We start from the raw sequence: 25,464 nt of genomic DNA, 5'->3' as shown, positions 1-25,464 counted from the left end.
TTAGGAAGAAAGATCCCTAGAATCAACACCAAAAATCTAAGAGTCATCAGCCATAGCCACAGGGAAGCAGGATATGACCCTTGGGACATAATAGGATTAACCCACCACCATCTTTCTGTCTGGCTCTGCTCTTCAATAAACTACAACATTCTTTCTATAGCAGTTGCCATGTTGTTTATTCCCAGCTTGAACCATGATAAAGACTTTTCCTTCAACACTACCCAACCAAAAGACATGGGGCTGACACAGACAATGAGAGATGAGAGAATGTTCATTTTGGAATCAAGCAATGGGGAGGAAAAAAAAACTGGCTTCAAAGGAAAGCATATAAAGTTGTAGGGAGTTATTTATTTAGCATATGGCTGGTCACACACAGAATTAAAAGCACTTCATATTTATAAGTTAGAACAGTTAAAACAATTTTTTTTAAAAAAGAAGCAATTATAAAACCTAAGAGGAAAACAGAAATAACATTTCAGAGTTTAATGTCGAGTTTGGAGATCCAGTCAGTAGCTGCCGTTGTTACGCAGAGGAAGTCCTTAAAATCGCCTGGGTATCTTCTATTAGTGCATTCCCTCACTATATGCTGGATAGTCTGTCGGGGAGCCCCGCAATCACATTGTGCTGAAGGTGTCTTTCCCCATTTATACAGAGAATCGGCACACACCCCATGAGTCATTCTAATTCTATTGTATGTCACCCATATGTGTCGGGGTAGATTAAATCCTGGAGGTATACTATTAGGATTAATATGCTCAGAAATATCTTGGGAGGTATAGCTACTCCATGCTTCCATCCACTTTTGTACAGTGCTCTGATGTTCGGCCAGCAGCTTAAGCGCTGTGAGGAGTGGTGGATTTCTTGACTTTAATCGACATCTTAAGAGATCAGAGGTATAGGCATGTAGGGAGTAAACTCTTGGTATGCAGTACCAAGAGAAAAGTCCCAAAGCCAGCAAAATAGCAGTAGCCTTCCATCCTGGTGGTCTATTGATTTTATTCAGGGCAGCAACCCTGGATCACTTCTTCCCTCCCAATCATGCCTATCCTCTCACAGCCTCCTAAAACAGAACAAAACTGACAAATGGTAGCAGGAGCCAGGTTTCTTTGGTAAGATTTTGTTTATTCTGAGTTCAAGCTTGATCTATTGAGGAACACTGCGTCATGCACTTTTTCTCAATTTCCTCAAGAAGAAAAGGTCACACAAAACATTTACATGGCAGCTATTGTTTCTGTTCCTATACAAAAAAAAATCACTTCAAAAATTTGGTAGGTAAAAAAGCCATCTTTAGCTGACACCAACTAGAATTCATTTTTTTTAATTTTCATCATCTCTTTAAAAAGAAACAACACTGTCCTTTTCCCCCCATTTTTCACTAAGTTGGTAAATATTTTTACTGGGCGAAATGTCTATGGAGATTCTTAATCATCCAGGTCATAGTTGTTCCAAAGGTACCTTTCAAAAGGCAACTGGTCTTTCTTGGTCTTTTTCCCTTGAAAACGTTTCTTCTCACCCAAGAAGCTTCTTCAGTTCTGAAGAAACTTCTTGGATGAGAAGTAAAACATTTTCAAGGCAAAAAACCCTACGATGTTTAAGGGTTCTCCTAAAATTGTCAGGGAAGAAGAAAGAAATCAAATGTTTATAATGTCCCCATTTCTGGAAATATAATTTTTAGTTCTATACTTCTTCCTAATGAATACTCTAGAGATTGAGGGCCACCATTATCTGGTCTTTGCACTTCCCAGTAACATTTTTAAAAATATTATATAGATACACTCTCCTTTGACATACTTCAAAAAACTGTTGATTGTGTAATTTCTACTGAAGCCACCAAGCAATTATCAAATGCATTATGAAGTTCTCTTCTTCATCACTAGTTTTTTAATTAGTAGTTACTTCTTTTCTACTTTGCTTTTGTATTTTTATTTTTGTGTGGTTTAAATGTTACAATTTGTGCAGTAAAGTTATGCAATCTGTTCTTTTAAGACTAGTTCCAAGTCATCATACCGAGTTTTGAAAATGTTCCAATCCTGGGAATCAAATCCTATTGGAATTCTAGTCATATCAGAATAGTAACACTTTTAGTTTTTCTCGCAGTGATGAAATGAATAAAAGTGGCAATTGTGCAACACAAACAATTAGCAACATTATCTCACTCATTCTTTTCACCCCAAAATAATAAAAAAATTTCCCCAACACCCTCCTACTTTCCTTTAGAAATTCACAAAGTCAGGTCGAGAGTCTTTGTGTTTCAATTGCTGGATTTAATTCCAAATCTTTTCTTCACACAATCTTCTGCAATCTTCTTCACACAGGGGGAAAAAAAACCCTGGGGGAAAAAAATCTAAAGTATGCAGCACTTCATAGCAGCCTAAGCTGAAATAACACAGCTGCAAGGGGGAAATTTTTTTAAAAAAATAACAGAAATCGACAAATAACAGACAAATTGCCTGTTCTTTACTCACAGAATTTTAGTTGGCTATTTCCAAAGCAGCTAACGATTCTTGCAAATAGTAGTTAACCTTTGTAAGTAATCATGGAATCGTTTCTCACAAAAGCTAACTACTGCCTGTGTTGCAACTGGAATGCAAAAGTCTTAGGTTAATAAATTAAATTCCTGCTCTGGTGGGTTTCTGCTTTATTTACTGTCCCTCTGCAGAAGTTCACCGGGACAGACCTTGTTCTTCACCAAGCTGCGGTTGGCAGGGCAACGTCACTTCTTCTTCGTTTCTTTGCAAGCCACAACGTAGCGCTGAGCTACGTTGAGAGGGGGAGAGTAGCCATCCGCATAGCTGGTATCTTCAAAGAGGACTGAGTAGTCGTCTTGAGGCTGAGGCCAAGAAAAAGAATGGATTTTGTTACCTCCCACAGGGGGATGGATGGCCATGCAGTCATGCTCTCCACTGGATTATTAAGCAGCTTTCTTTTCATTCTTCTCCTCACCTCGTCCTTTTCTGTCTCCTTCTTCTCGTTCTTCCTTCCCACTCTTCTAGCCACGTCCACATTGCAGTCCTGACATACTGAACCGTCTTAGTAAAAATAGACAACTGCATCTTACTGATACCTAAGGCTTTTTAGACCCTAATTATGAATGGATTGGGGAAATTTTGAAAGATGTTGAGCTTTCCTGCTTTCCTGTATCCAGAGCTAGGAAGAACATGCCCTGATACATGACTTCATAGAAGTCATTTGCCAACCCCTGCTGGAAAAAAATTATTTGGTCTTTTAATCTGTCTGATCTATCTATCATCTATCTATCTATCTATCTATCTATCTATCTATCTATCTATCTATCTATCTATCTATCTATCTATCTATCTATCTATCTATCTAATCTATCCATCCATCCATCCATGCTTCTAAGATGCTTAACTTGAAGTGTGTATGTGTGTGTGTATATATTTATTTTATTTATTTATTTTAATTCCATTTATATCCCGCCCTTCTCCGAAGACTCAGGGCGGCTTACAAGCTTAGCAGTAGCCTTCATTCTATGTATATGCCTGCTTGTTAGGACTCTCACACACACACACCCCAAGCGGCATTATTACAAAGTCAGCTTAATTGCCCCCAACAATCTGGGTCCTCATTTTACCTACCTCGGAAGGATGGATATATGTGTGTGTGTGTGTGTGTGTGTGTGTGTGTGTGTGTGTGTGTGTAATTTTTTTTAATTTTGCTAACAAAGAATTAAAGGGAGACTGATATGCATTTCAAACTTATTTGTTTTCGTCATATCATATCATATCAGTCTCCCTTTAATTCTTTGTTATCAAAACTAAAAAATTTTACACAAATATGTGCTGTCACCGGTGTGACTACTGCCTGTCGATGGCCTTCGGTTAGGCTGAAACAGGAGATAAAGATTTGTCCCATGTTTGGGGCCTAGCAAGGTAATCTAAAATAGTTAACAAGCATTTGACATATATATATATATATATATATATATATATATATATATATATATATATATATATATATATATATATATATATATATATATATATATATATATCCCAAATTTCATAATTAGCATAAGATATGTAATGCATTACTGCTAAGCTTGTAAGCCGCCCTGAGTCTTCGGAGAAGGGCGGGATATAAATGGAATTAAAAAAAATAATAACAATGAAGTAGCAACTCTAAACATATGCCTCTGTATTCACATATCTAAATATTTTTTTTCCTTCCACATACTAGCAACTTAGCTACTTCACCATCATGACTCAACACATTTAAAATAGTTGTAGTCTATCCAGAATGCAACATCTCCCATGGTTGCTCCCCAGCTAATTGTGATTTAGTCTCTTTTTTTTTCTTAGATAGCTTGACTTTCAAATCTATTTCCCTTCTATCTGCGCTACTAATTGAAGACAGAGACTGATAATCTGGCTAAACTAGCAATACAGTAGCTAAGGGACAAAGCAATGTAACACTGACCAAGTGAAATCCCAGTGCTGAATAAAACAATCAAGGATTTTGGATTTGGCAAAATGGGATGGAAAGAGAACAAATAATGTCGTCTGGTGGCCCCCAGGGGGAGGTCCTTCTCTGTGGGCGCCCCGGATTTATGGAATCGGCTGCCGGTTGAGCTCCGGATGGCGCCCGACCTTCACTCCTTCCGACGCGATCTGAAGACTTATTTGTTCGAACAAGCCGGCCTGGCCTGATGGGGGATGGGTTGGGATTTTATTGCTGTTTTAAATATATTTACTTATTGTTTTAGCTTGGGCATTTCATTTACCGTATATACTTGAGTATAAGCCGACTCGAGTATAAGCCGAGACCCCCAATTTCACCCCCAAAAACTGGGAAAAGTTGTTGACTCGAGTATAAGCCGATCCGCCGTTCTGCAAGCCTCCGCCGCCGGCGGAGGCTGGATCCGCGCTCTGCAAGCCTCCGCCGCCGGCGGAGGCTGGATCCGTGCTCTGCAAGCCTCTGCCGCCAGCAGAGGCTCGATCCGCCATTTTGCAAGCCTGAATACACAGGAATACCCTGTGTGGCCGCGGCTCTCGGGGAAGCCCTGGCTGTCCGCTTCCTCGCTCCACGCTGCCATTCGGGGCCCGCGCGTTCCCCGGGCAAATCGCGGCGCCCAGCAGGCGAGGAAACACGCCCGCTCCAGTCGCCCCCCCTTCCCTCAGGAGACGCGAAGCACGTGACCGCCCGGAGCTTACCGAGGACTTGCGCGCGGCCGAGGCTTCGGTGCTTCCAGGATCGCGCGCACCTCTCCCAAGCCGTCGCCGTCCGGAGACCTGCCGAAGTTTGGGGAGGTTTGGGGAGGTGCGCGCGCACCTCCCCAAACCTCCCCAAACGTCGGCAGGTCTCCGGACCTCCGTGCCCTGCCTGCCTGCTTCTTTCCGCTGCGGAAAGAAGCAGCCTGCCTGCCTCTTTCCGCAGCGGAAAGAAGCACCCTGCCTGCTTCTTTCCGCTGCGGAAAGAAGCAGGCAGGCAGGGCGCGGAGGTCCGGAGACCTGCCGACGTTTGGGGAGGTGCCCAAACCTCCGGACCTCCGCGCCCTGCCTGCCTGCTTCTTTCCACAGCGGAAAGAAGCAGCGGCCGATTTTTCCTTCTCCAGGCCTCTGCCGCCCGTTTCTGTCTCACACACACACACGCACGCACGCACGAGGGGGAGAAACAACGCTCTGGGCGGCAGAGGCCTGGAGAAGGAAAAATCAGATTACCCCTTCCACACGTAAAACTTCCAGTTTAATTACAAAGGAAGAAGAGAGAAACTTAGATCAACAGCTCACCTTCCTTTTCCTCTAGGTTGCAAGGGGAAAAATAAAAATCAAAGATCCTTGGAAGTAATGGTTGGAAAAGTTTGCAAGTCTTTGGGAAAGTTCAAGAAGTGAAAGGAATACCCTCCTCTTGAAAGACCAGATAAGGCAGACAGGGAGATGAAGAGTTCAACCGAGTTTCCTCTTTTGTTCAGGCTCCCCGATCAGACAAAGAACTAGCCAGCGGCAGGTTTCTCCCCTTTTCCCTCCCATCTCTCTTCCCCCAACCCTTGGGTCCCACAGCAACTCACGAACTCCAGCCGCCCCTTCTCCTTCGAAAGGTCTAGATCCCGAGATAAGATATATACAGAAATATACATAAAGAGAGAGACGGACGCAGGCTGTTGGTTTCTCGCCTCATCCCTGGCTTCCAGTTCAAAACTTCCCTCTAAGTGAGCCTCCCAGAAAAACAAATCTTCATGGAGGCGGAGGAGGCAAGGAGAATCCCTCCGATCGTTGTTTCCGGCAAATGCACCTCTTTGTTTGGGTCCCCTTTGACAGGCGCGGAGAACGATCTCCCCTCGCAATTCGGCCGGGTGGGCGCCGGGAGTCCTCTTCCCGTACCCAAGGACGAAAACCGGGGCTTTCAAGAACCCGGGATGGGAGCCGGGGAGTGGAAGGGCTACTACTCAAAGCGCCGCGCTGGGAGGAGGGAGAAAGGGAAAAGGGGGGAGGGGGAGGAAAACGGGAAGCAAGTTTTGGGTGAAGCCTCTTTCCTTTCACTTTTGGAAGCGCATCCAGGCGAGGAGAACAAAAGCGTCGCCTCGGCCGGGACTCGGCGCGCTGCTTTTCCCGGCTTCTGACATCGCTACCTGTTGTACAGGCAGGGAGGGGGGGAAGCCAGAGCATCCAGCGCATAACAAAGCCTCGGCCTTTTCACCTGTCCTCCTCCTCCTCTTCCTCCTCCTCTTCCTCCTCCTCCTCCTCCTCCTCCTCCTCAGGAGCAGCAAAAGCCACTGGACTCGGTCGCCAAATACCGACCACAATACATTTTGGGGGAGGGGATTGGAAAAGAAAGCAAAGAAGCGCCCGGCCGGCCAGGGTGCATCTGCTTTTGCCAGAGGACCCTCTGCGTCTTCCCAAGAGTCGCGCAGAAGCAACAAGTTGCGGCTCCCGACCGCTTGGCAAGCTGCGAAAAAGGACACCCGGGTCCGCGCCTGGGAGTCCCGGTGTACCCTAACTCCTCTCCGAGCCTCTGCCGCCCGTTTCTGTCTGACACACACACACACACGCACGCACGAGGGGGAGAAACAACGCTCTGGGCGGCAGAGGCCTGGAGAAGGAAAAATCGGCCGCAGCCTCGGGGTAGGCTTCTCCGGGGGCGCCGCCGCGATTCTGCAGGGGCCAGGTAGGGAAAACTCGCCGGGGAAAACGGGTGCCGTTGCAGCGCCCAGCGAGTTTAAAAGCAGCGGGTGCAGATGCCTGAACAAAAGAGGAAACTCGGTTGAACTCTTCATCTCCCTGTCTGCCTTATCTGGTCTTTCAAGAGGAGGGTATTCCTTTCACTTCTTGAACTTTCCCAAAGACTTGCAAACTTTTCCAACCATTACTTCCAAGGATCTTTGATTTTTATTTTTCCCCTTGCAACCTAGAGGAAAAGGAAGGTGAGCTGTTGATCTAAGTTTCTCTCTTCTTCCTTTGTAATTAAACTGGAAGTTTTACGTGTGGAAGGGGTAATCTGATTTTTCCTTCTCCAGGCCTCTGCCGCCCAGAGCGTTGTTTCTCCCCCTCGTGCGTGCGTGTGTGTGTGTGTGTGTCAGACAGAAACGGGCGGCAGAGGCCTGGAGAAGGAAAAATCGGCCGCAGCCTCGGGGTAGGCTTCTCCAGGGGCGCCGCCGCGATTCTGCAGGGGCCAGGTAGGGAAAACTCGCCGGGGAAAATGGGTGCCGTTGCAGCGCCCGGGGAAGCGTAGCCTGCTTGACCCACGGCCTCTGAAATGTTCAAAATCCAACTTTTCTGCTTTTTGAAACGCACCACCGGCTGCTCCGTCCAGAAGCCCAGATTCGGGAGGGCTGCTTGGCTTCCACTTGAGCCCATCTATGTCTGCGACCCCCCCCCACTACCCCTAGACCTCAGCCTCGGTCCCCTGTCCGACCCGGAGGAGTATTTTTTTAAAAAAAACTTCCATCGGGATTTGTTCCTGGAGTTTAAATCCTTGCAGTCCGAAGCAAGAGAGAAAGCCGCGACCTCCTCCTGCGGGAGATTCTCTGCCGGCTCCGAAGAGCTCGACCACCAACGCCGGGGCGGCAGAGGCTTGCAGGGCTGGCAGAGGTGGCGGCAGTCCAGCGTTGTTTCTCCCCCTCGTGCTCCCCCTCGTGTGTGTGTGTGTGTGTGTGTCAGACCCGCAGGAATGGCTAGTAAAGGTGGCGGCAGTCCGGCATTTGCGTTTCTCTGTGTGTCAAGCCCCGTGGGCTCGACACACAGGAAGGGGGGGAATGCCGGAATGCCGCTTCCCTACCAGCCATTCCCGTGGGTCTGACACACACACGCACGCACGAGGGGGAGAAACAACGCTGGACTGCCGCCAGCTCTGCAAGGCTCTGCCGCTCCCTTCTCTCAGCAGCCTGTTGTTGTGATTCAGGGCCAGCCTGTGGGTCCGGCAGCCGGCTCGGATGTCTCGGATGACTCAGACGAGGGGGAGGAGGAGGGTGTTGAAGACGAGCTTGCTGATGATGGCTTGGAGGCTTCGCAGAGCCCCCAGCCAGGGCCCTCTTCTCAGCTGCGCGAGCCCGACAGTGCGGATGATGATGACCCACAGCTGGCCCTGTTCAAGGACGCCCGACGCAGGAGGCAGTCAAGCAGGAACAAGCAGAGAAAGGCTGTGGGACTCCTCGGAAGGAGGCACAGGGAGGCCACGCCCTGAACTCTAATAAAGGGAGTGTTTGGGGAAGGGCTGGTTGCTGAAAGCAACCGCTCCGTTTGAGGATCACAGTTCCGGTGTTTTGTTTCTTGTTCTGTTGTTTGTGTAATAAATCTTGGCAGACGCCTTCCAGCCTCAGACGCTCTCCAGCCTCTGCCGTTTGTACAGGGGTTGCCTTTCTGCAAGGCCGGTAGCAGGCTGGTACAGAACAGTTTGCTTTCAGCCTCCCACCCCTTACTACTAAGATGGAGCAGCTACGTGCCGAGAATGCTCAGCTCACTCAGCAACTCACTTTGCTAGCAGCTCAGGTGGCTCAACTGCAAGCTCAGGTACATGCTGCACCCCCACCCAGGAGGAAATGTCAGATAGCAATGCCGGATAAATTTGCTGGCAATCCAGAACTGTTTCCTGCCTTCCTGGGACAATGCCAGCTTTTTATCAGCGTGAGAGCAGCTGATTTCCCCACTGACCGGGATAAGGTGGGATTTGTGTTAAGCCTTCTTTCGGGGGATGCAGCTCGTTGGGGCACGCCTCTGCTGGCACAACCTAGCCCTTTGTTGGATAACTTTGTGGGGTTTTGTGACCATATGCGCCTAATGTACGAGGACCCAATTAAGACGCAGACTGCCACCCGACGCCTGAAAGCTCTGAGGCAGGGTCAACGCCCCCTACAGGCCTATATCAGCGATTTCCGGCTGCTTAGCCAGGATTCTGCCTGGAATGAGGCTGCGCTCGTGGATGCCTTCCAGGATGGATTGTCGGAGGAGATGTTGGATGAGCTGGCCCGCGTGGACATTCCCTCAGACCTGAATGGGCTGATCCATCTTTGCCTGCGGATCGATGCCCGGCTGCAGCAGCGAAAGAGTCGCCGTGCCACCCCACAGACCCCTGCCGCCCCTGTTGTGCGTGAGCCCCCAGTCCAAAGGGAGGAGCCAATGGAGCTGGGTGCCGCCAGGTCTCGTCTATCGGTGACGGAAATGGACAGACGACGATCGGGGGGGTTGTGTTTTTACTGTGCGGACCCTGGACATTTGGCTGCTTCTTGCCCAAAGAAGCGTCAGCGGGCATCAGTGACCAAGCCTGCCCCGAGAAAGTCCCCTACTTTGCTGTCGGGAAACGCCCCGAGCCCGATCTAGACGGTGTGATAGATCGGGCGTCCCACAACAACAACACCGAGCGACGCCGTTCCGATGGTGCCTGCGAACCTCCCCGGCATTTGATTTTGGAGGCACGTCTGATCCTTCCTGGCAAGCCAGAGGGGATTCCAGTCCATGCCTTAATTGACTCTGGGGCTACCACAAACTTTATGGACTCAGCCTTTGTGGCCAAATGGGCTGTTCCCCAGTGTCCGGTGGATCCGCCCATGTTAGTGGAGACTATCGATGGTCGAGTGCTCCTGTCCGGGCCTATTACGGCCGCCACGCAACCAGTGTGTATGGCCATCAGTTCCCATGTGGAGGCCATCCAGTTCTACATCACTTCGGATCTGCACTTCCCCGTGGTCTTGGGACTGGCGTGGCTCCGGGCGCATGATCCACAGATCTATTGGTCTCAGAACTTGGTCACCTTCCCAAGCTTGCAGTGCGTGGACCACTCCCGCCATATCTGTGCCGGCCAGGTGAAGGGTTCCCCAGGGGTTTCCTTGCCTCCCGAACTGTCCGACTTTGCTGATGTGTTCAGCGAGTCAGAGGCGGATCAATTACCCCCGCACAGGCCCTATGACTGCTCCATTGATTTGGTCCCTGATGCGCCTCTCCCAGTGGGGCGTTTGTACTCCATGTCGGAGCCCGAGTTGGCTGCATTGCGGGACTTCCTGGAAAAGAATTTGGCTCGCGGTTTCATCCGGCCCTCGTCCTCGCCAGTGTCTGCACCCGTGCTCTTCGTCAAAAAGAAGTCGGGCGAGTTACGGCTTTGCTGTGACTACCGGAAACTCAACGCCATCACGGTGCGCAACCGTTACCCGCTGCCCCTCATCCCCGAGCTCTTGGACCGACTCCGGGAGGCTAAGATCTTCATGAAACTGGACCTGCGTGGAGCTTACAACCTCGTCAGGGTTCGGCCGGGTGATGAGTGGAAGACGGCGTTTGGTACTCGCTATGGACATTTTGAGTACACGGTGATGCCGTTTGGCCTGACCAACGCCCCCGCTGTGTTTCAGCATTTTATGAACGACATCTTTCGGGATCTGTTGGACCAGTTTGTCGTGATCTACCTGGACGACATCCTGATCTACTCCCCGTCGCGTGAAGTGCATCATCAGCATCTCCGTCAGGTCCTGCAGCGCCTCCGAGAACATCGGCTGTTTGCCAAGTTGGAGAAGTGCCAGTTCTACCGGGTGACCATCGATTTCCTGGGTCACCGCATTTCTCCTGAGGGCATCGCCATGGAGCCGAGTAAAGTTGAGTCGTTGCAGAGTTGGCAACCCCCGCGTCGCGTGAAGGATGTTCAGCGACTTCTTGGATTTGCCAACTACTATCGAACATTCATCCCTGGCTTTGCTGCCTTGACAGCCCCCCTCACCCGGCTCCTGCAGAAGAAGACTCGGTTCCAGTGGAACGCACCAGAACAACAGGCGTTCCAGGCTTTGAAGGAAGCCTTCATGAAGGAGCCCATCTTGAAGCATCCTGACCCGCAACGGCCGTTTGTCGTGGAGGCGGACGCCTCCGACATTGCCATTGGGGCCGTGTTACTCCAGGCAACGACGCCCAGCGGTACCCTTTTCCCTTGCGCGTATCACTCTCGGAAATTGAACCCCTCGGAGCGCAACTATACCATCTGGGAGAAGGAGCTGCTGGCCATCAAGGCGGCGTTCGAGGCTTGGAGACATCATCTGGAGGGGGCGCGGCATCAAATCGAGGTCCGGACGGACCATAAGAATCTGGAAAGCCTGCAGACCGCTCGGAATTTGAACCAACGCCAGATCCGGTGGTCCCTTTTCTTTGCGAGGTTTGACTTCCGGGTTCGGTACATACCAAGCGGGCACAATCAGAGAGCGGATGCTCTGTCCAGGAAGCCCGAATATACCCGAGTGGAAGACAAGCTTCTGCCCAGGACAGTGATCCCCGTCGAGTCTTTTGCTGCGGTGCGGGAGCCGGTTGATATACGGGCTCGGATCCGGGAGGCGCAGCAGCAGGAGGCGTGGGTGGCTCAGCGGAAGGAGGTGGGGCCAGACTCGCCTTGGACGGTCACGGATGGACTCTTGTATTATCGTGACCGGCTCTATGTTCCGGGAGGGCCACTCAGGGGACTCGTCCTCAGCCAGTGTCATGATAACCCGGCAGCGGGGCATTTTGGCCTGTTCAAGACTCTGAACCTGGTCTCCCGTACCTTCTGGTGGCCCCGAGTCCGACGCGACGTCCAGTCTTATGTCACCTCCTGCATCCCATGCAGGCAGGCCAAGTCAGCGACAGGGGCCCCGCCTGGTTTACTGCAGCCTTTGCCAACACCCAAGAGACCCTGGGGGGCTGTTGTTCTGAACCAGCCCTCTTCTGGCCTTGTAATAAGGCAAACCCCTATTCAGAAAGAAGAGACTGGAGAGCGTCCAAGGCTAAAAGGCATCTGCCAAGATTTATTACGCAGTTAACAAAAACACTAGAGCTTGTCTTCTCAAGCGGAAAAGTTGCTTTCAGCAACCAGCCCCTCCCCAAACACTCCTTTTATAGAGAGCTCAGGGCGTGGTCTCCCTGTGCCTCCTCCCGAGGAGTCCCGCAGCCTTTCTTTGTTTGTTCCTGCTCGACTGCCTCCTGCGTCGGGCGTCCTTGAACAGGGCCAGCTGTGGGTCATCTTCCTCCGCACTCTCGGGCTCACGCAGCTGAGAAGAGGTCCCCGGCTGAGGGCTCTGCAAAGCCTCCAAACCGTCATCAGCCGGTTCGTTTCCCTCCTCCCCCTCATCTGAGTCATCCGATACATCGGAGCCGGCTGTCGGACCCACAGGCTGGCCCTGAGTCACAACAGCTGTGTCCATGGACTTTCTGACGGATTTACCCCCATCCTCCGGCTTCACGACAGTGTTTGTGGTGGTGGACATGCTGACCAAGATGGTGCACTTCATCCCCTGTCGCGGCTTACCGTCAGCTCGCGCCACTAGTTGCATGTTCATCCAACAGGTGTTTCGGCTGCACGGCCTCCCCGATAGAGTCGTCTCCGATAGGGGGGCCCAGTTTACAGCCCGCTTCTGGCAGGAGTTGATGCGTGCGTTGGACATTAAGGTTTGCCTCTCGTCCGCGCATCATCCTCAAACTGACGGGGGTACTGAGAAGGTCATCGGTATCCTGGAGCAGTATCTGCGCTGCTACGTCAACCTGCAGCAGGACAATTGGGTGGACTATCTGGCCATAGCCGAGTTTGCCTTTAACAACTCGCAGCACACCTCCACGCAGATGACACCGTTCTTGGCCAATGTGGGTTATCACCCCCGGTTTTTCCCCCTTTCTCCCGTGGACTCACCGGAGCCGGCAGCGAACGACTTCATGGCAGAGTTACAGGCGATCCAACGATTGGTGCGACGGCAGCTGGAGAAGGCCAAGGCCGATTACAAGAGGTTTGCTGATCGGTCGAGACGGGATACGCCTCCACTATCGGTGGGGGATCGGGTCTGGCTGTCCACCAGGAACCTACCATCCACACGGCCGGCGAGGAAGTTGGATCACCGTTACCTAGGACCATTCCCAGTCGAGGCTGTCATCAATCCGGTCGCCTATCGTTTAACTCTGCCACGTTCCCTGCGCGTGCACCCAGTCTTCCATCGGTCCCTGTTGGTCCCCGAGCAACCGGCTTGTCCACTCCGCCAAGCAGAACTTCCCCCATCAGGACCTCGTGATGGAGGCAGCACCCCCGAGTACGAGGTCGCCAGCATCAGGGATTCCCGTTGGCTGAAAGGTCGTTTCCAGTACCTGATCGAGTGGAAAGGATACGGACCGGAGGACTTCACCTGGGAAGACGCGACCGCCGTTCATGCCCCTGCGTTGGTGACTGCTTTTCACGAACAATTCCCATCCCGACCGCATCTGGATCGGCAGCCCCGGGGGAAGGGCCCTGCGGTGCGGGATAGTGTTGTGATTCAGGGCCAGCCTGTGGGTCCAGCAGCCGGCTCGGATGTCTCGGATGACTCAGACGAGGGGGAGGAGGAGGGTGTTGAAGACGAGCTTGCTGATGATGGCTTGGAGGCTTCGCAGAGCCCCCAGCCAGGGCCCTCTTCTCAGCTGCGCGAGCCCGACAGTGCGGATGATGATGACCCACAGCTGGCCCTGTTCAAGGACGCCCGACGCAGGAGGCAGTCAAGCAGGAACAAGCAGAGAAAGGCTGTGGGACTCCTCGGAAGGAGGCACAGGGAGGCCACGCCCTGAACTCTAATAAAGGGAGTATTTGGGGAAGGGCTGGTTGCTGAAAGCAACCGCTCCGTTTGAGGATCACAGTTCCGGTGTTTTGTTTCTTGTTCTGTTGTTTGTGTAATAAATCTTGGCAGACGCCTTCCAGCCTCAGACGCTCTCCAGCCTCTGCCGTTTGTACAGGGGTTGCCTTTCTGCAAGGCCGGTAGCAGGCTGGTACAGAACACCTGTTCCGAAAGAAGGGACAGTTCTTTTTTTTTGTTGACTGGAGTATAAGCCGAAGTGGAGTTTTTCAGCCCAAAAAGTGGGCTGAAAAATTCGGCTTATACTCAAGTATATACGGTAATTCTTTTTTAACTTTTGTATGTCTGTACTTTTATATGTTTGCCCTGTTCACCGCCCTGAGTCCTTCAGGAGAAGGGCGGTATACAAATAAAATTATTAAATTAATTAAATTATTAACTTGAGAGCAAATTTCTGTAAACAATTTCCAGAGGTAATTGATTTGGAGAGAAGTCAACCAAGCAAACCAGAGACAGGCAGAGATCCTGACTGATAATCTGTAGTTGTCAGGCTCCTTCTCTCATTCTCTATTAGATTACAATTTAACTTTCATGAATAACGTTGATAGATTTCTTTTGTCTTTTTAAAACTTTTGCTCCATCCACACCTGGTTCTATCTAAGCCAAAAAAGTCCTGACACGTTATTCCAGGGAAGACAAATTACCTTGCCTAATAAAAGAGACTAGGAGATATTAGCAACCTGTGGTTTGATGCTCTATTACAGTATTCCCCAACCTTTTCGGCTCGGTGGTCGAGTGGGGGAAGAGAAGGGATGGTTTTACATGTTTGTGCCACTTTCACAGATGCAGCTTTCTGCACGGGCACACGTGCGGACACACATGCCCACTTCCACAGCCTGGTTCCGAATGGGCTGTGGCCCGGCACTGGGCCATGGACCGGGGACCCTTGCTCTATTAGCATCAACAGAGTTACTCTGTAATTATTACCTAGAGAACAGCTCAGGAGAAAGAGCTACGGGCCAGACCAAGAGGTTCCTTGGCCCAGGACTCAAAGAACCTTTGGTCTGACTGAAGGACAGGTCAGCTTTTCCATAAGGTAGACCTGCATCAGCCATTCTATCACCAGCTGGAGAAGACTACAGTTCGGAGCATTTACTGAGGAAAACTCCTATGGTCTCTTTCTTACCCGCTGAGGTGGAGCGTGGATAAGGGCTCGGTAGAAGCAGGTGGTTTGTGGGTACAAGGCCAGGACCAACTGGTCCTTCTGGAACAAGGCCTCGGGGTCTGTTTCAGGATTGGCCTTCCACTGAGGTAGAGGGATGATGCGACGTCGACTCAAGGTATGACGCCTGTGGAAAAACAAAAGTCAAGATGAGCAGATTTCCCACAAACGTTCCCATAATTCAGGGCCAAAATATTTGGGGAGAGGGGCTGAGGGGCACAGGTGAAATTCGGGAAGCAGACTGGGGAACACTCAGGGCTAAAACCTGCAACATTCTCTTCTGAATATTTTCCTATCAAAGTATCAGGATGACTCCAATCTTGCTGGACTTTCACAAGGCCATGAAGACCTGGTTGTGTGCTGGGGCCTGAAGCCCCATGTGTTAAGGGCCCCATTTCTTGGCTATTCTATCTATCTATCTATCTCAGTCTGTCTGTCTGTCTATCTATCTATCAATCACAATAGTTTTACTTGGCAACCATATTGAGTATTTTTTACTTGGCAAGTAAAAGAGTATTCTTTTTATGCACCCTGTCAACCCAAATATGGGGAATATATATACATATATACATATACATGGGGGACGCGGTGGCTCAGTGGGTTAGGACGCTGAGCTTGTCGATCAGAAGGTCGGCAGTTTGGCGGGTCAAATCCCGAGTGCCGCGTAACAGAGTGAGCGCCTGTTACTCGTCCCAGCTTCTGCCAACCTAGCAGTTCGAAAGCACGTAAAAATGCAAGTAGAAAAATAGGGACCACTCCGGTGGGAAGGTAACAGCGTTCCGTGCGCCTTTGGCGTGTAGTCATGCCGGCCACATGACCACGGAGACGTCCTCGGACAAGCGCTGGCTCTTCGGCTTTGAAACGGAGATGAGCACCGGCCCCTAGAGTCGGAAACGACTAGCACGCATGTGCGGGGGAACCTTTACCTTTACCTTTATACATATACATACACATACACACACACACACACACACACACACACACACACACACACACACATATATATATATATATATATATATATATATATATATATATATATATATATGAAGGGATGCGGTGGCTCAGTGGGTTAGGACGCTGAGCTTGTCAATCAGAAGGTTTGGCGGGTCGAATCCTGAGTGCCGCGTAACAGAGTGAGCGCCTGTTACTTGTCCCAGCAGTTCGAAAGCACGTAAAAATGCAAGTAGAAAAATAGGGACCACTACGGTGGGAAGGTAACAGCGTTCCGTGCGCCTTTAGCGTCTAGTCATGCCAGCCACATGACCACGGAGATGTGTGTATATATATATATATATATATATGTGTGTGTGTGTGTGTGTGTGTATGTGTATATACACACACACACACACATATACATACACGTTTCATTTAATTGTAAATATAATTAAGGTTTAATAAAGTGAATATAATGGCACTACTGACTACCTAATTCTCCCTTTAATCACATTAGAAATTACAGGAAGGGTTTGGGAAATCTCTGGGTGCCTTGTTCAAAGCTTCTGGGCCTGGGGCCTGACACAGTGCACCTCGGCCTTTAGCAATCCCTTCATCACTTACTCTTTTCCTTCTTCATCAATGTCATCCACCTCATATCTGAAGAAGAGAAAATGCTGAATAAGAATTCGAAGAAAGCCAAATAGAATGCCCACAAAGTAAAATTAACCAAGATGAATTCTCGCACATCCATTTGCATTCTTTTAGAATGATGACCAGCTGTCTGTAAGGAGTATAAATCCTTCCATTCCCCCCCATCCAGTGAGAGCTGAATAAGCTTCTTGCATGAGAAGCAAAATGTCTTCAAAGAAAAGCAAGAAAGTCCAGTTGCCTCATGAAAAAGCATCTTCGGGATAACTATGACCTGGATGACTGAGAATCTCCATAGGCTCAACGAGCATGAAACACATATGCACCATGCATATACACATTCATACATACTGTAGTATCACCGAGTTTATTCTCTTTCAACTCTTTGCATACCACAACTTTTTTTAATAGTATTAATCATCATCATCAAGTAGGGCAGACTGATTTTGAATACGCACAAACTCTGGGTGACTATATGGGGGAAATCTATTGTTTTCTAAGCAACGTTTCTGGGAGTGGTTTGCCACTGCCTTCTTCTTGGGCTAAGAGGCAATGATAGCCTAGGGTCACTCAGTTGGCTTCTGTGCCCAAGGCAGGTGTGGAACTCCTAGTCCAGCACTTTAATCATTAGACCGAGCTGGCCTTCAGTTATCGAATCTACATACTTCAAAATGACTGTTTCCAAGACAAACAACCCCTGTTCTTAATTAGCAAAAGCAAGAGTCTCTATGACACCATCACAGTCCCCCGTATGCTCACTTGTTGGTGGCATGATTGTAGCTCACAGCCTCAGCCAAGATCCACTGTTCATCTCCATCAACAGCCTTGACGCGAGCTGCTACTTTATCTCCTGGTTTGGCCACATAATCACTAGAGGCGGGGATGGCACCGCAAAGGGGAGGCGGCCTGCACGAGAAACCAGACAAAAAGTGCCTCTTCCATGGCTGAAGAGGGACTTCAGGTTTTCAGAACCCACTGGACCTTCCCAACAATTACTTTTCTCCAGGCTTCCCGATCCACAATGGAAGAGTCATGGCGCTCTGCTGGAGAAGAGTCATCAGCACTCCACGGCGCATGGTTTTGCGTGGCGGTTCGGAGTCATTGTAGAGGCCAGCAATCTTGGCAGCTGTGTGAGGAGAGGGAAGCAGACCAGAAAGGTTTGGCTACATCTAACAAATTATTAAGGATGCAGATATCTCAGCCAGAAGTCAATACTGATAGACAGATGACAAAACAGACAGAGAGAGACAGATGGTAGAAATCAATATTGATAGACAGAGAGACAGACAGACAATCCAAGGCAAAACCAGACTTATGGCTTAAGCTTAGAATGCAACACTTCCAATACTCCAAGGGAGTAAACTTTGCAGGTAGCCTCCCGGCCTTCAGATGAACCTGTCAATCATATTCACTTCCATATCAAAAACATAGTAACTTTTATGTTCTACAACAATATGGAAGAAGAGAAAGCACCGTGTAGGCAAATTTGAGGTCTTGAAGGGAAAGGGAGATATAATCTAAATACAAAAGTAAAAAAAAAGGAAGAAGAGCTGAGGTTGTAAAAACTTTTCATTCCCTCGTCACAGAAAATTGTGACTGTATCAGTACATCAAATTTCTCACTTTGTCTTTATTTATGAACTGCACACTCCTGGCAGAAGCCAAGTTTATGGCAGTGAATTCCTTCTAAGTTTATTTCAGAGGTGTCCTTGAACTATCAGGGGTAAGTTCCAAATTCTGGGAAAGAATGTCCACTTTCAGTTATAAACTCTCACTTTCGCTCATCACCCAGTCTGATGGACAGCCAAAGCTTCCCGCCCAATTTAAAGTCAGATTTCTGAGAACCGTGGGCTTATCTCGGCCAGCTCAGCAGATGCTTAACTGGGAAGGCATCCCAGTGCAATTATTCATATTAGGAAAAGGGCTGGTGCGCCAGACATTCAAGAAGAATGCATTGAGCATCATTCCTTAACCTACCCAGGCTCTGTTTGGGTTTACATAATGCATATAATTTGTGAAATGTGGCACAATAGTTTGCCATGAGTCAGGTCCCTGTAGCTTGTTCCTAAAATATACTTAAGACAAACGTTGGCTTAGAATGATTGCTTTAACTCAGCAACACAAGCCAATTAGCCTAATCAAAATAACACTTCATCTTTTCCCTATTTTTCTACCTATGTCTTGGAAGGAGCAAAGTATTCTTATTCAATTTCTTTCTGGCACAATCTGATTAGGATGACCAGAACTGGGCTGCAAAAATATAGAGAACTACTAAATGGCAGCAAGGCAATAAGGCATTATATATCTATATGCTACCATCTAGAGGATGACTAAATGTCTGCAGTCCCGATCTGACAGAACTAGATTTGTCTACAGGTAGTTCTTGACTACAAGACTTGGACTGCAAGGCGATCAAACCGGTCAGTCCTAGAGGAGATCAACCCTGACTGCTCTTTAGAAGGCCAGTTCCTGAAGCTAAAACTCAAATACTTTGGCCACCTAATGAGAAGGAAGGACTCACTGGAGAAGAGCCTAATGCTGGAAAAGGTTGAGGGCAAGAGAAGAAAGGGATGACAGAGAATGAGGTGGCTGGATGGAGTCACTGAAGCAGTAGGCGTGAGCTTAAATGGACTCCAGAAGATGGTAGAGGCCAGGAAGGCCTGGAAGAACGTTGTCCATAGGGTCGCGATGGGTCGGACACGACTTCGCAGCTAACAACAACAAGTTCTTGACTTACAACCATTTGTTCAGTGACTGTCTGAAGTTTTGACAGTGTTGAATGAATAGTGGTTACGATTGTTCCAGCTATCCCAGCACCCTTGCAGCTATGTGATCTCAATCTGGGCTCTTGGCAACCAACTCATACTTACAGTTGGGTTGCTGCGCTGCGCAATCCAGGATTGCCATTTGTGACCTTCCCTAATGAGCTTCCCCATCAATGGAGAAGCCAGCAAGGAAGACTCCAAGTCCCTGGGATAAGTCTCCCCCACCCACATCATCTCCCCAATTTCATATCTTCTCGTACACACTGGCATCCCTGCACACAAACCCCTCAAGCTTTGCCTCCCTTGCACCTCACCCCTCACCTGGAAGCAACCACTCACCTACCTGTTTGCTTGCAAACCACTTGTGACTTGCAACCCCCTGCAGGCTTCCCCACTGACTTCAGTTATGGCAAGCCAGCTAGACGTTGCGAGAATGTCCTTGCCTAACAATGGCTATCATTCCGTTAATGGAAATTAATGTAGAGATTTGTTGTCACTAAGCAACGCAGCCACAATTTATGACTGCATCACTTAGCAACAGAAATTTGGGTCCCCATTGTTGCCGTAATTTGAGGACTACCTTTATTAATGGAAGACAAGTCCACACCAAAAATTCATATGCATCCTTTTCTTAAGGCCGCTTGAATAACTAAATAATTAAAACTCAATTGTTTAAAAGTTTAAATCTTGGGATAGTACCCAGCATTTTTAAAACAGCTCAAGCATCCCCTTTTCTCTTCCTTATTCACAGCTTGGCAACACTCACCAATTCGACGCTCTTCCAGAAGAGACTTTATCTCAGCAATTTTGTCCAAGTCCTTGCGTAGGATGCTGGGTAAATAGGGCAAAGAAGCAACAAGAGTAATGAAAAGGAATCACTGTCTCTCATTAGAAGCAGGCAACTTAGATATACTCACTTGCATTCAGCTTCTGCATCAGCCTTAGCTGTTGTATAGAGGCCACGTAATTTCGTCCGATAATACGGAGAGACTAGACAGAAGAAATGCAGGTAATATTGAGTTCACACAGAAATCTAGTTTGCCTATTGTTCTAAGCCAAGCTTGCCTCATCAAGTTTGTGGGAGTATATTAAAGCCGACTGGATTAACACAACACTGTGAGCCATAATCTAAAGTTTAGAAGTGACATACCAGGCTCACCTGACATATTAAGCTAAAATCAAATATAACACATTACATATACTAGGCAAAATCCTTTTTTTAAAAATCTCACATAGAACTGGGAAAGATCCAAGGCCTAAAGAATATAACCGACAATAAGGTCACTTGTTCTGAAATGTAGCAACAACCCAATTAGTTTAATTTTCTACAATAAGATGTAAGATGTTCATTGGGAAGCCGATTCATTAGCCTAGAATTCAGGGGTAGGCAACCTTGGCTCTTTTATGACTCGTGGACTTCAACTCCCAGAATTCCTGAGCCTGCTAGCCTAGATGAAGCACTCTACATTATGTATAATTCTGTATATATTCAATCTGTTCTCTGTTTATCCTTTTTTTTAATAATTAAAAAAGCTCCCTGTTTTATTACTCAGTGCAGGGTTAAGAGAGCCATAAATGAGGTGTGAGTAGGAAACAATAACAATACGTTTTGGACTAGGTATATATTTCAATGACATAATCATTCATTATTCATTATTGAAGGAGCCTTACTGTTCCGGTCTGCAAAATGTGCCATATTATTTTGTTGACCTAAAATCAGGGGGAAGCACAGATTGTGAATATGTGCAGATGGTCCCGTTATCTTAGGGTACTTGCAGAGTCATTGGATGCAGAGCCATGGAAGATCAGCAAGGAAAACATCCAATGTCCCAAGTCACCTTTAGGGAAACGCCCCAAAGGAACATTTTTAGCTGTTTCTGCTCTCTCCTTTCTTATCTGTGGTGAGCCAACCTTTCTGGGTGAAGTCTTTATCTTATGTGTGCCAGCTTTGCTGGGTGAATTGCTTATGTCAGGGGTGTCAAACTGCTGGCCCACGGGCCGGATGAGTCATGGCGAAACCGCACCCATCCCATTGCCGGCAATGGGAAAAAAAAGTCTTGACATGTTGCAAGATTGACGTTGCAAGTTTGACACCCCTGGCTTATGTAATCAAAAAAGTATAATTACAAGGATTTCTTGCCATTCAGGGCTTTCCCCCCCCCCCCCTTTTAGAGGCCCGTCTTTGTTCAGCTGAATAAACACGTAAAGCTTAAAAGGCAACTTCTGGTCTCTTGCATTTGTTACCAAGCCACACCTCAAATCCTGCACATCATTTTCATTTTCAAAACACACTTTGCAAGTTGGTCTCTTGTGAGGTAGAATGCAGGAATGAGTGAGGAGCCCTACCGAAGATGAATAAGGACTATCTTCTACCAATTAATTTCATATGTACAAGCAACGACTAGCCAGAACATTTTCCAACTCAAATTCTTCTAGAAAATTCTCACCCCTCCAAGGGAAAAAAATTAGCTTTAGCTCCAAACCTTTTGGAGTACAGCAACGAAATTGTTTAACACATTTCTCTAGCCTGTTGCCTTTTCCATGCAGCATACAATGGCTCCCACGGCCTACAAGCTTCAGAACATCCATGGCCATTGTCACTGTTGGCAGTTGTTAAACAATGGTAACTGAATACACTGGCTCAATTAGCAATAGCACTTAGACTTATATACCACTCCATAGTGCAGACGTGTAAAACACAAGGCCCGGGGGCCAGATCCGGCCCGTGAAGTGGTTTCATGTGGCCCCCAAAGCCATCCTGGAAACTGAGGGAACGGCCCCCACCGCCTTGGCCCTGGCCCAGAGACCCTCCTTCTGCCAGAGACCCTCAGATCTGTCCCACTCCTGCCCAGGCCCCCGTAGGCACCATTGATGCGAACGATGTAGAGCTGGCCATGCCCACCCAGTAGGCCACACCCACTTTAGCCACACCCACCCAGTAGACCACACCCACCCAGGACGCACCCACCCGGCCCCCTGAGGGCAACCGCAATGCTGATGCGGCCCTCAATGAAATTGAGTTTGACACCCCTGCCATAGTGTGTTACAGCCCTCTCTAAGCGGTTTACAGAGTCAGCATATTGCCCCCAACAATCTGGGTCATTTTACCGACTTTGGAAGGATGGAAGGCTGAGTCAACCTTGAGCTGGTCAGGAACGAACCCCTGGCTATAGGCAGAGTTTGCCTACAATACTACATTCTAACAACTGTGCCATCACTCTTCTTATTTATTTATGAAAATGACTCTCTCATCTAGCAGCTGGGGAATGTGGTATTCAAAATGATGCCTCAGAAAAGATTTCTAGGGAAGATTGGCATTTTCTACTCACTCTTGTTCTCCGTCTGCATCCGTTCATGTGTTTTCTGGATATTCACAAGATTATGTTCACTTCTTGATCGTTCCTCCTAACAACAAGAGTGTTTCTGGTTATATTTTTTTTAACAGGGTCTTTATTTTCGCACATAAAGTGTATTCCTTGAGGTTATCACACCACACCAGTTTCATGGCCTCCTCTCAGCATTATGGTACAGCCTCTTTGGTGCATTACTAAAATAAGATATAGCCCCAAATGTAAAAGACACCCTTCCTCTCCAGAAAAACCCAAAGAATAGCCTTCTCCTTTTGTCTTCATTGGCCATGACAAGCTAAGTAGACTTCGTGTCACATACAGACCCAAATATTCCAGGAAGAAAAAAAATCATGTTACCTGGGTCTGTTTGATAAGCTGGTGCAATTCTCCTAGGAGTTCAGCAATCCTAGAATCGGCTGATACCAAAGCCATGTTGCTAAAAGAAATGTAGGGCAGGAGAAAGGAATTTCTCTCAAACCAATTGTCATTTTAAAATTCTGGAAAGACTGTACTGCTAAATCTTAAAACATTAATAAAGGGAAGAATACAGTATTCTTGGCATGTCCTACATTTGGTGCAAATAACAAATGTCACAGAAATTTTGGGCTCATTTTTGGTTGTAAGTCAAGGATTACCTGTTTGGACTTTAGAACACTGTCGAGAGGCCCTCCTTTATACAGGGAGATAGGCAGTCTAGAAACATGAAATATAAACAAACAAACAAATAAATAAATGTTTACAATTTGGGAAAGTTTCTATCTTTATTAGGCAAACTAGCCTCGGGACCACCTTCACTTTATATTCCTGTGTTTATACTTGCAGAATAAACGGAATTAAATGTACTTATTTTCTGAATACTCAGCAGATGTGAGGTGCATATTTTAATCTAAGAGCAGAGTTTGCTATTTTAAATTGACCGTTTTAATGTCTCTTATTTGTTTTTAGCTGGAAGACCCATCCTTCTGGAAAGCAATTAATACCCACATGACTTCCAACCGTTGTTTGTAAATCCAGTATGCATGCTTACAGGGTAAGATGCATTCGGACCACTGCGATTTATGTACTTGCTGTAAAAAATGTGTTATAATAATAATAATAATAATAATAATAATAATAATAATAATAATAATAATAATAATAATAATAATAAAGTTGGAAGGGACCTTGGAGGTTATCTAGTCCAACCCCCTGCTAAGGCAGGAAACCCTATACCATTTCAGACAAATGGCTGTCCAGTCTCTTCTTAAAAACTTCCAGTGTTGGAGCATTCACCACTTCTGGAGGCAGGTTGTTCCACTGGTTAATTGTTCTAACTGTCAGGAAATTTCTCCTTAGTTCTAGGTTGCTTCTCTCCTTAACTAGTTTCCATCCATTGCTTCTTGTCCTGCTTTCAGGTGCTTTGGAGAATAGCTTGACTCCCTCTTCTCTGTGGCAGCCCCTGAGATATTGGAACACTGCTATCATGTCACCCCTCACCCTTCTCTTCGTTAAACTACACATACCCAATTCCAGCAACTGTTCCCTATATGTTTTAGCCTCCAGCCCCCTAATCATCTTTGTTGCTCTTCTCTGTACCCTTTCTAGTCTCGACATCTTTTTTACATCGTGGTGACCAAAACTGGATGCAGTATTCCAGGTGTGGCCTTACCAAAGCATTGTAAAGTGGTATTAGTACTTCACGTGATCTTGATTCTATCCCTCTGTTAATGCAGCCTAGCACTGTGTTGGCTTTTTTGGCAGCTGCAGCACACTGCTGGCTCATATTGAAGTGATTGTCCACTAGGACTCCGAGCTCCTTTGAACATTTGAACATTTTCAATGAACAGTATGACCTTTCATTTCTTACACCCGAGGAAAATACGAGTATCTGGCATCTCCTTTAAGATAACAACAGCATGGATTTCTCATGATGAAAGAAGGGGCCATCACTACATGTTGCAATGAACCCGATCGACCACACGCCGCAGCATAGAATAAATCAGGGGTCTTCAAACTGGACCACTAAGACTTGTGGACTTCAACTCCCAGAATTCCTCAGCCAGCAGGGCTGGCTGAGGAATTCTGGAAGTTGAAGTCCACAAGTCTTAAAGTGGCCCAGTTTGAAGACCCCTGGAATAAATCCTCAACATGCAGAAGGAACCAGTAGGGGGCGACACGGTGCAATTATAATTCCCTGGATGCACGAACTTCTTCACCCCCTTACTCCAGTAAGTTCCCATTACCGCGACAAACACTTGATCCCCTACCGTTTAAAGTCCGTGCCGAGAGTGGCAGAACAACGCTTGACGCAGCCTTGCTAAACCATAAATAAATAAATGAAGGCGGCACGCGCGCCTAAAAATGACGCAGAAACCTCCGCACAGGGCATTTCCTACAGCTAGGCGTCTAGCGCATGCGCCCTAAGTTGTCGGAAGTGGACGCATGCGCAATTCACGGAAATCAATTTCCCCGTTTACGGGCTTTATTTTGCTCATGCGTTCGTAGACTGCCACCTAAAAAAAAAGTCACCCCACAATCCCCCCTCCTCCAAAAACAGTTCAATCCATTTCTGTTT

At 47.8% G+C, this 25,464-nt stretch overlaps 1 protein-coding gene across 2 annotated transcripts; it reads right to left on the bottom strand.

Annotated features, from left to right (window-relative positions):
* Window positions 1-1,101: 1,101 nt before the first annotated feature.
* Window positions 1,102-25,283, bottom strand: LOC308676151 (SAGA-associated factor 29). 2 transcript variants are annotated; one of them, XM_081341896.1, is made up of 11 exons: window positions 25,264-25,283; window positions 23,546-23,603; window positions 23,268-23,346; window positions 22,890-22,965; window positions 20,478-20,550; window positions 20,327-20,391; window positions 17,793-17,922; window positions 17,556-17,702; window positions 16,770-16,805; window positions 15,174-15,336; window positions 1,102-2,830 (listed from the first exon to the last, which is right to left on the bottom strand). In XM_081341896.1, the coding sequence occupies exons 3-11, from the start codon at window positions 23,340-23,342 to the stop codon at window positions 2,714-2,716; spliced, it is 882 nt and encodes a 293-aa protein (XP_081198022.1). In that variant the 5' UTR covers window positions 23,343-23,346; window positions 23,546-23,603; window positions 25,264-25,283; the 3' UTR covers window positions 1,102-2,713. The 2 variants fall into 2 exon arrangements, with proteins under 2 accessions (XP_081198022.1, XP_081198021.1); XM_081341895.1 differs by having other exon boundaries at window positions 25,157-25,282.
* Window positions 25,284-25,464: the final 181 nt, after the last annotated feature.

The sequence above is a fragment of the Vipera berus genome (genome assembly GCF_964194415.1).
Source record: "Vipera berus genome assembly, chromosome: W".
Taxonomy (NCBI): domain Eukaryota; kingdom Metazoa; phylum Chordata; class Lepidosauria; order Squamata; family Viperidae; genus Vipera; species Vipera berus.
This window is presented reverse-complemented; position numbering and strand designations above follow the sequence as displayed.

Coding starts and splice junctions, on each gene's coding strand:
- LOC308676151 (XM_081341896.1), bottom strand. CDS start 23,342: ATGGCTTTGGTATCAGCCGATTCTAGGATTGCTGAACTCCTAGGAGAA. Junction 22,966..23,267: donor AGCTTATCAAACAGACCCAG/GTAACATGATTT, acceptor TCTTGTTGTTAG/GAGGAACGATCAAGAAGTGA. Junction 16,806..17,555: donor TACAATCATGCCACCAACAA/GTGAGCATACGG, acceptor TCTCTTCTTCAG/ATATGAGGTGGATGACATTG.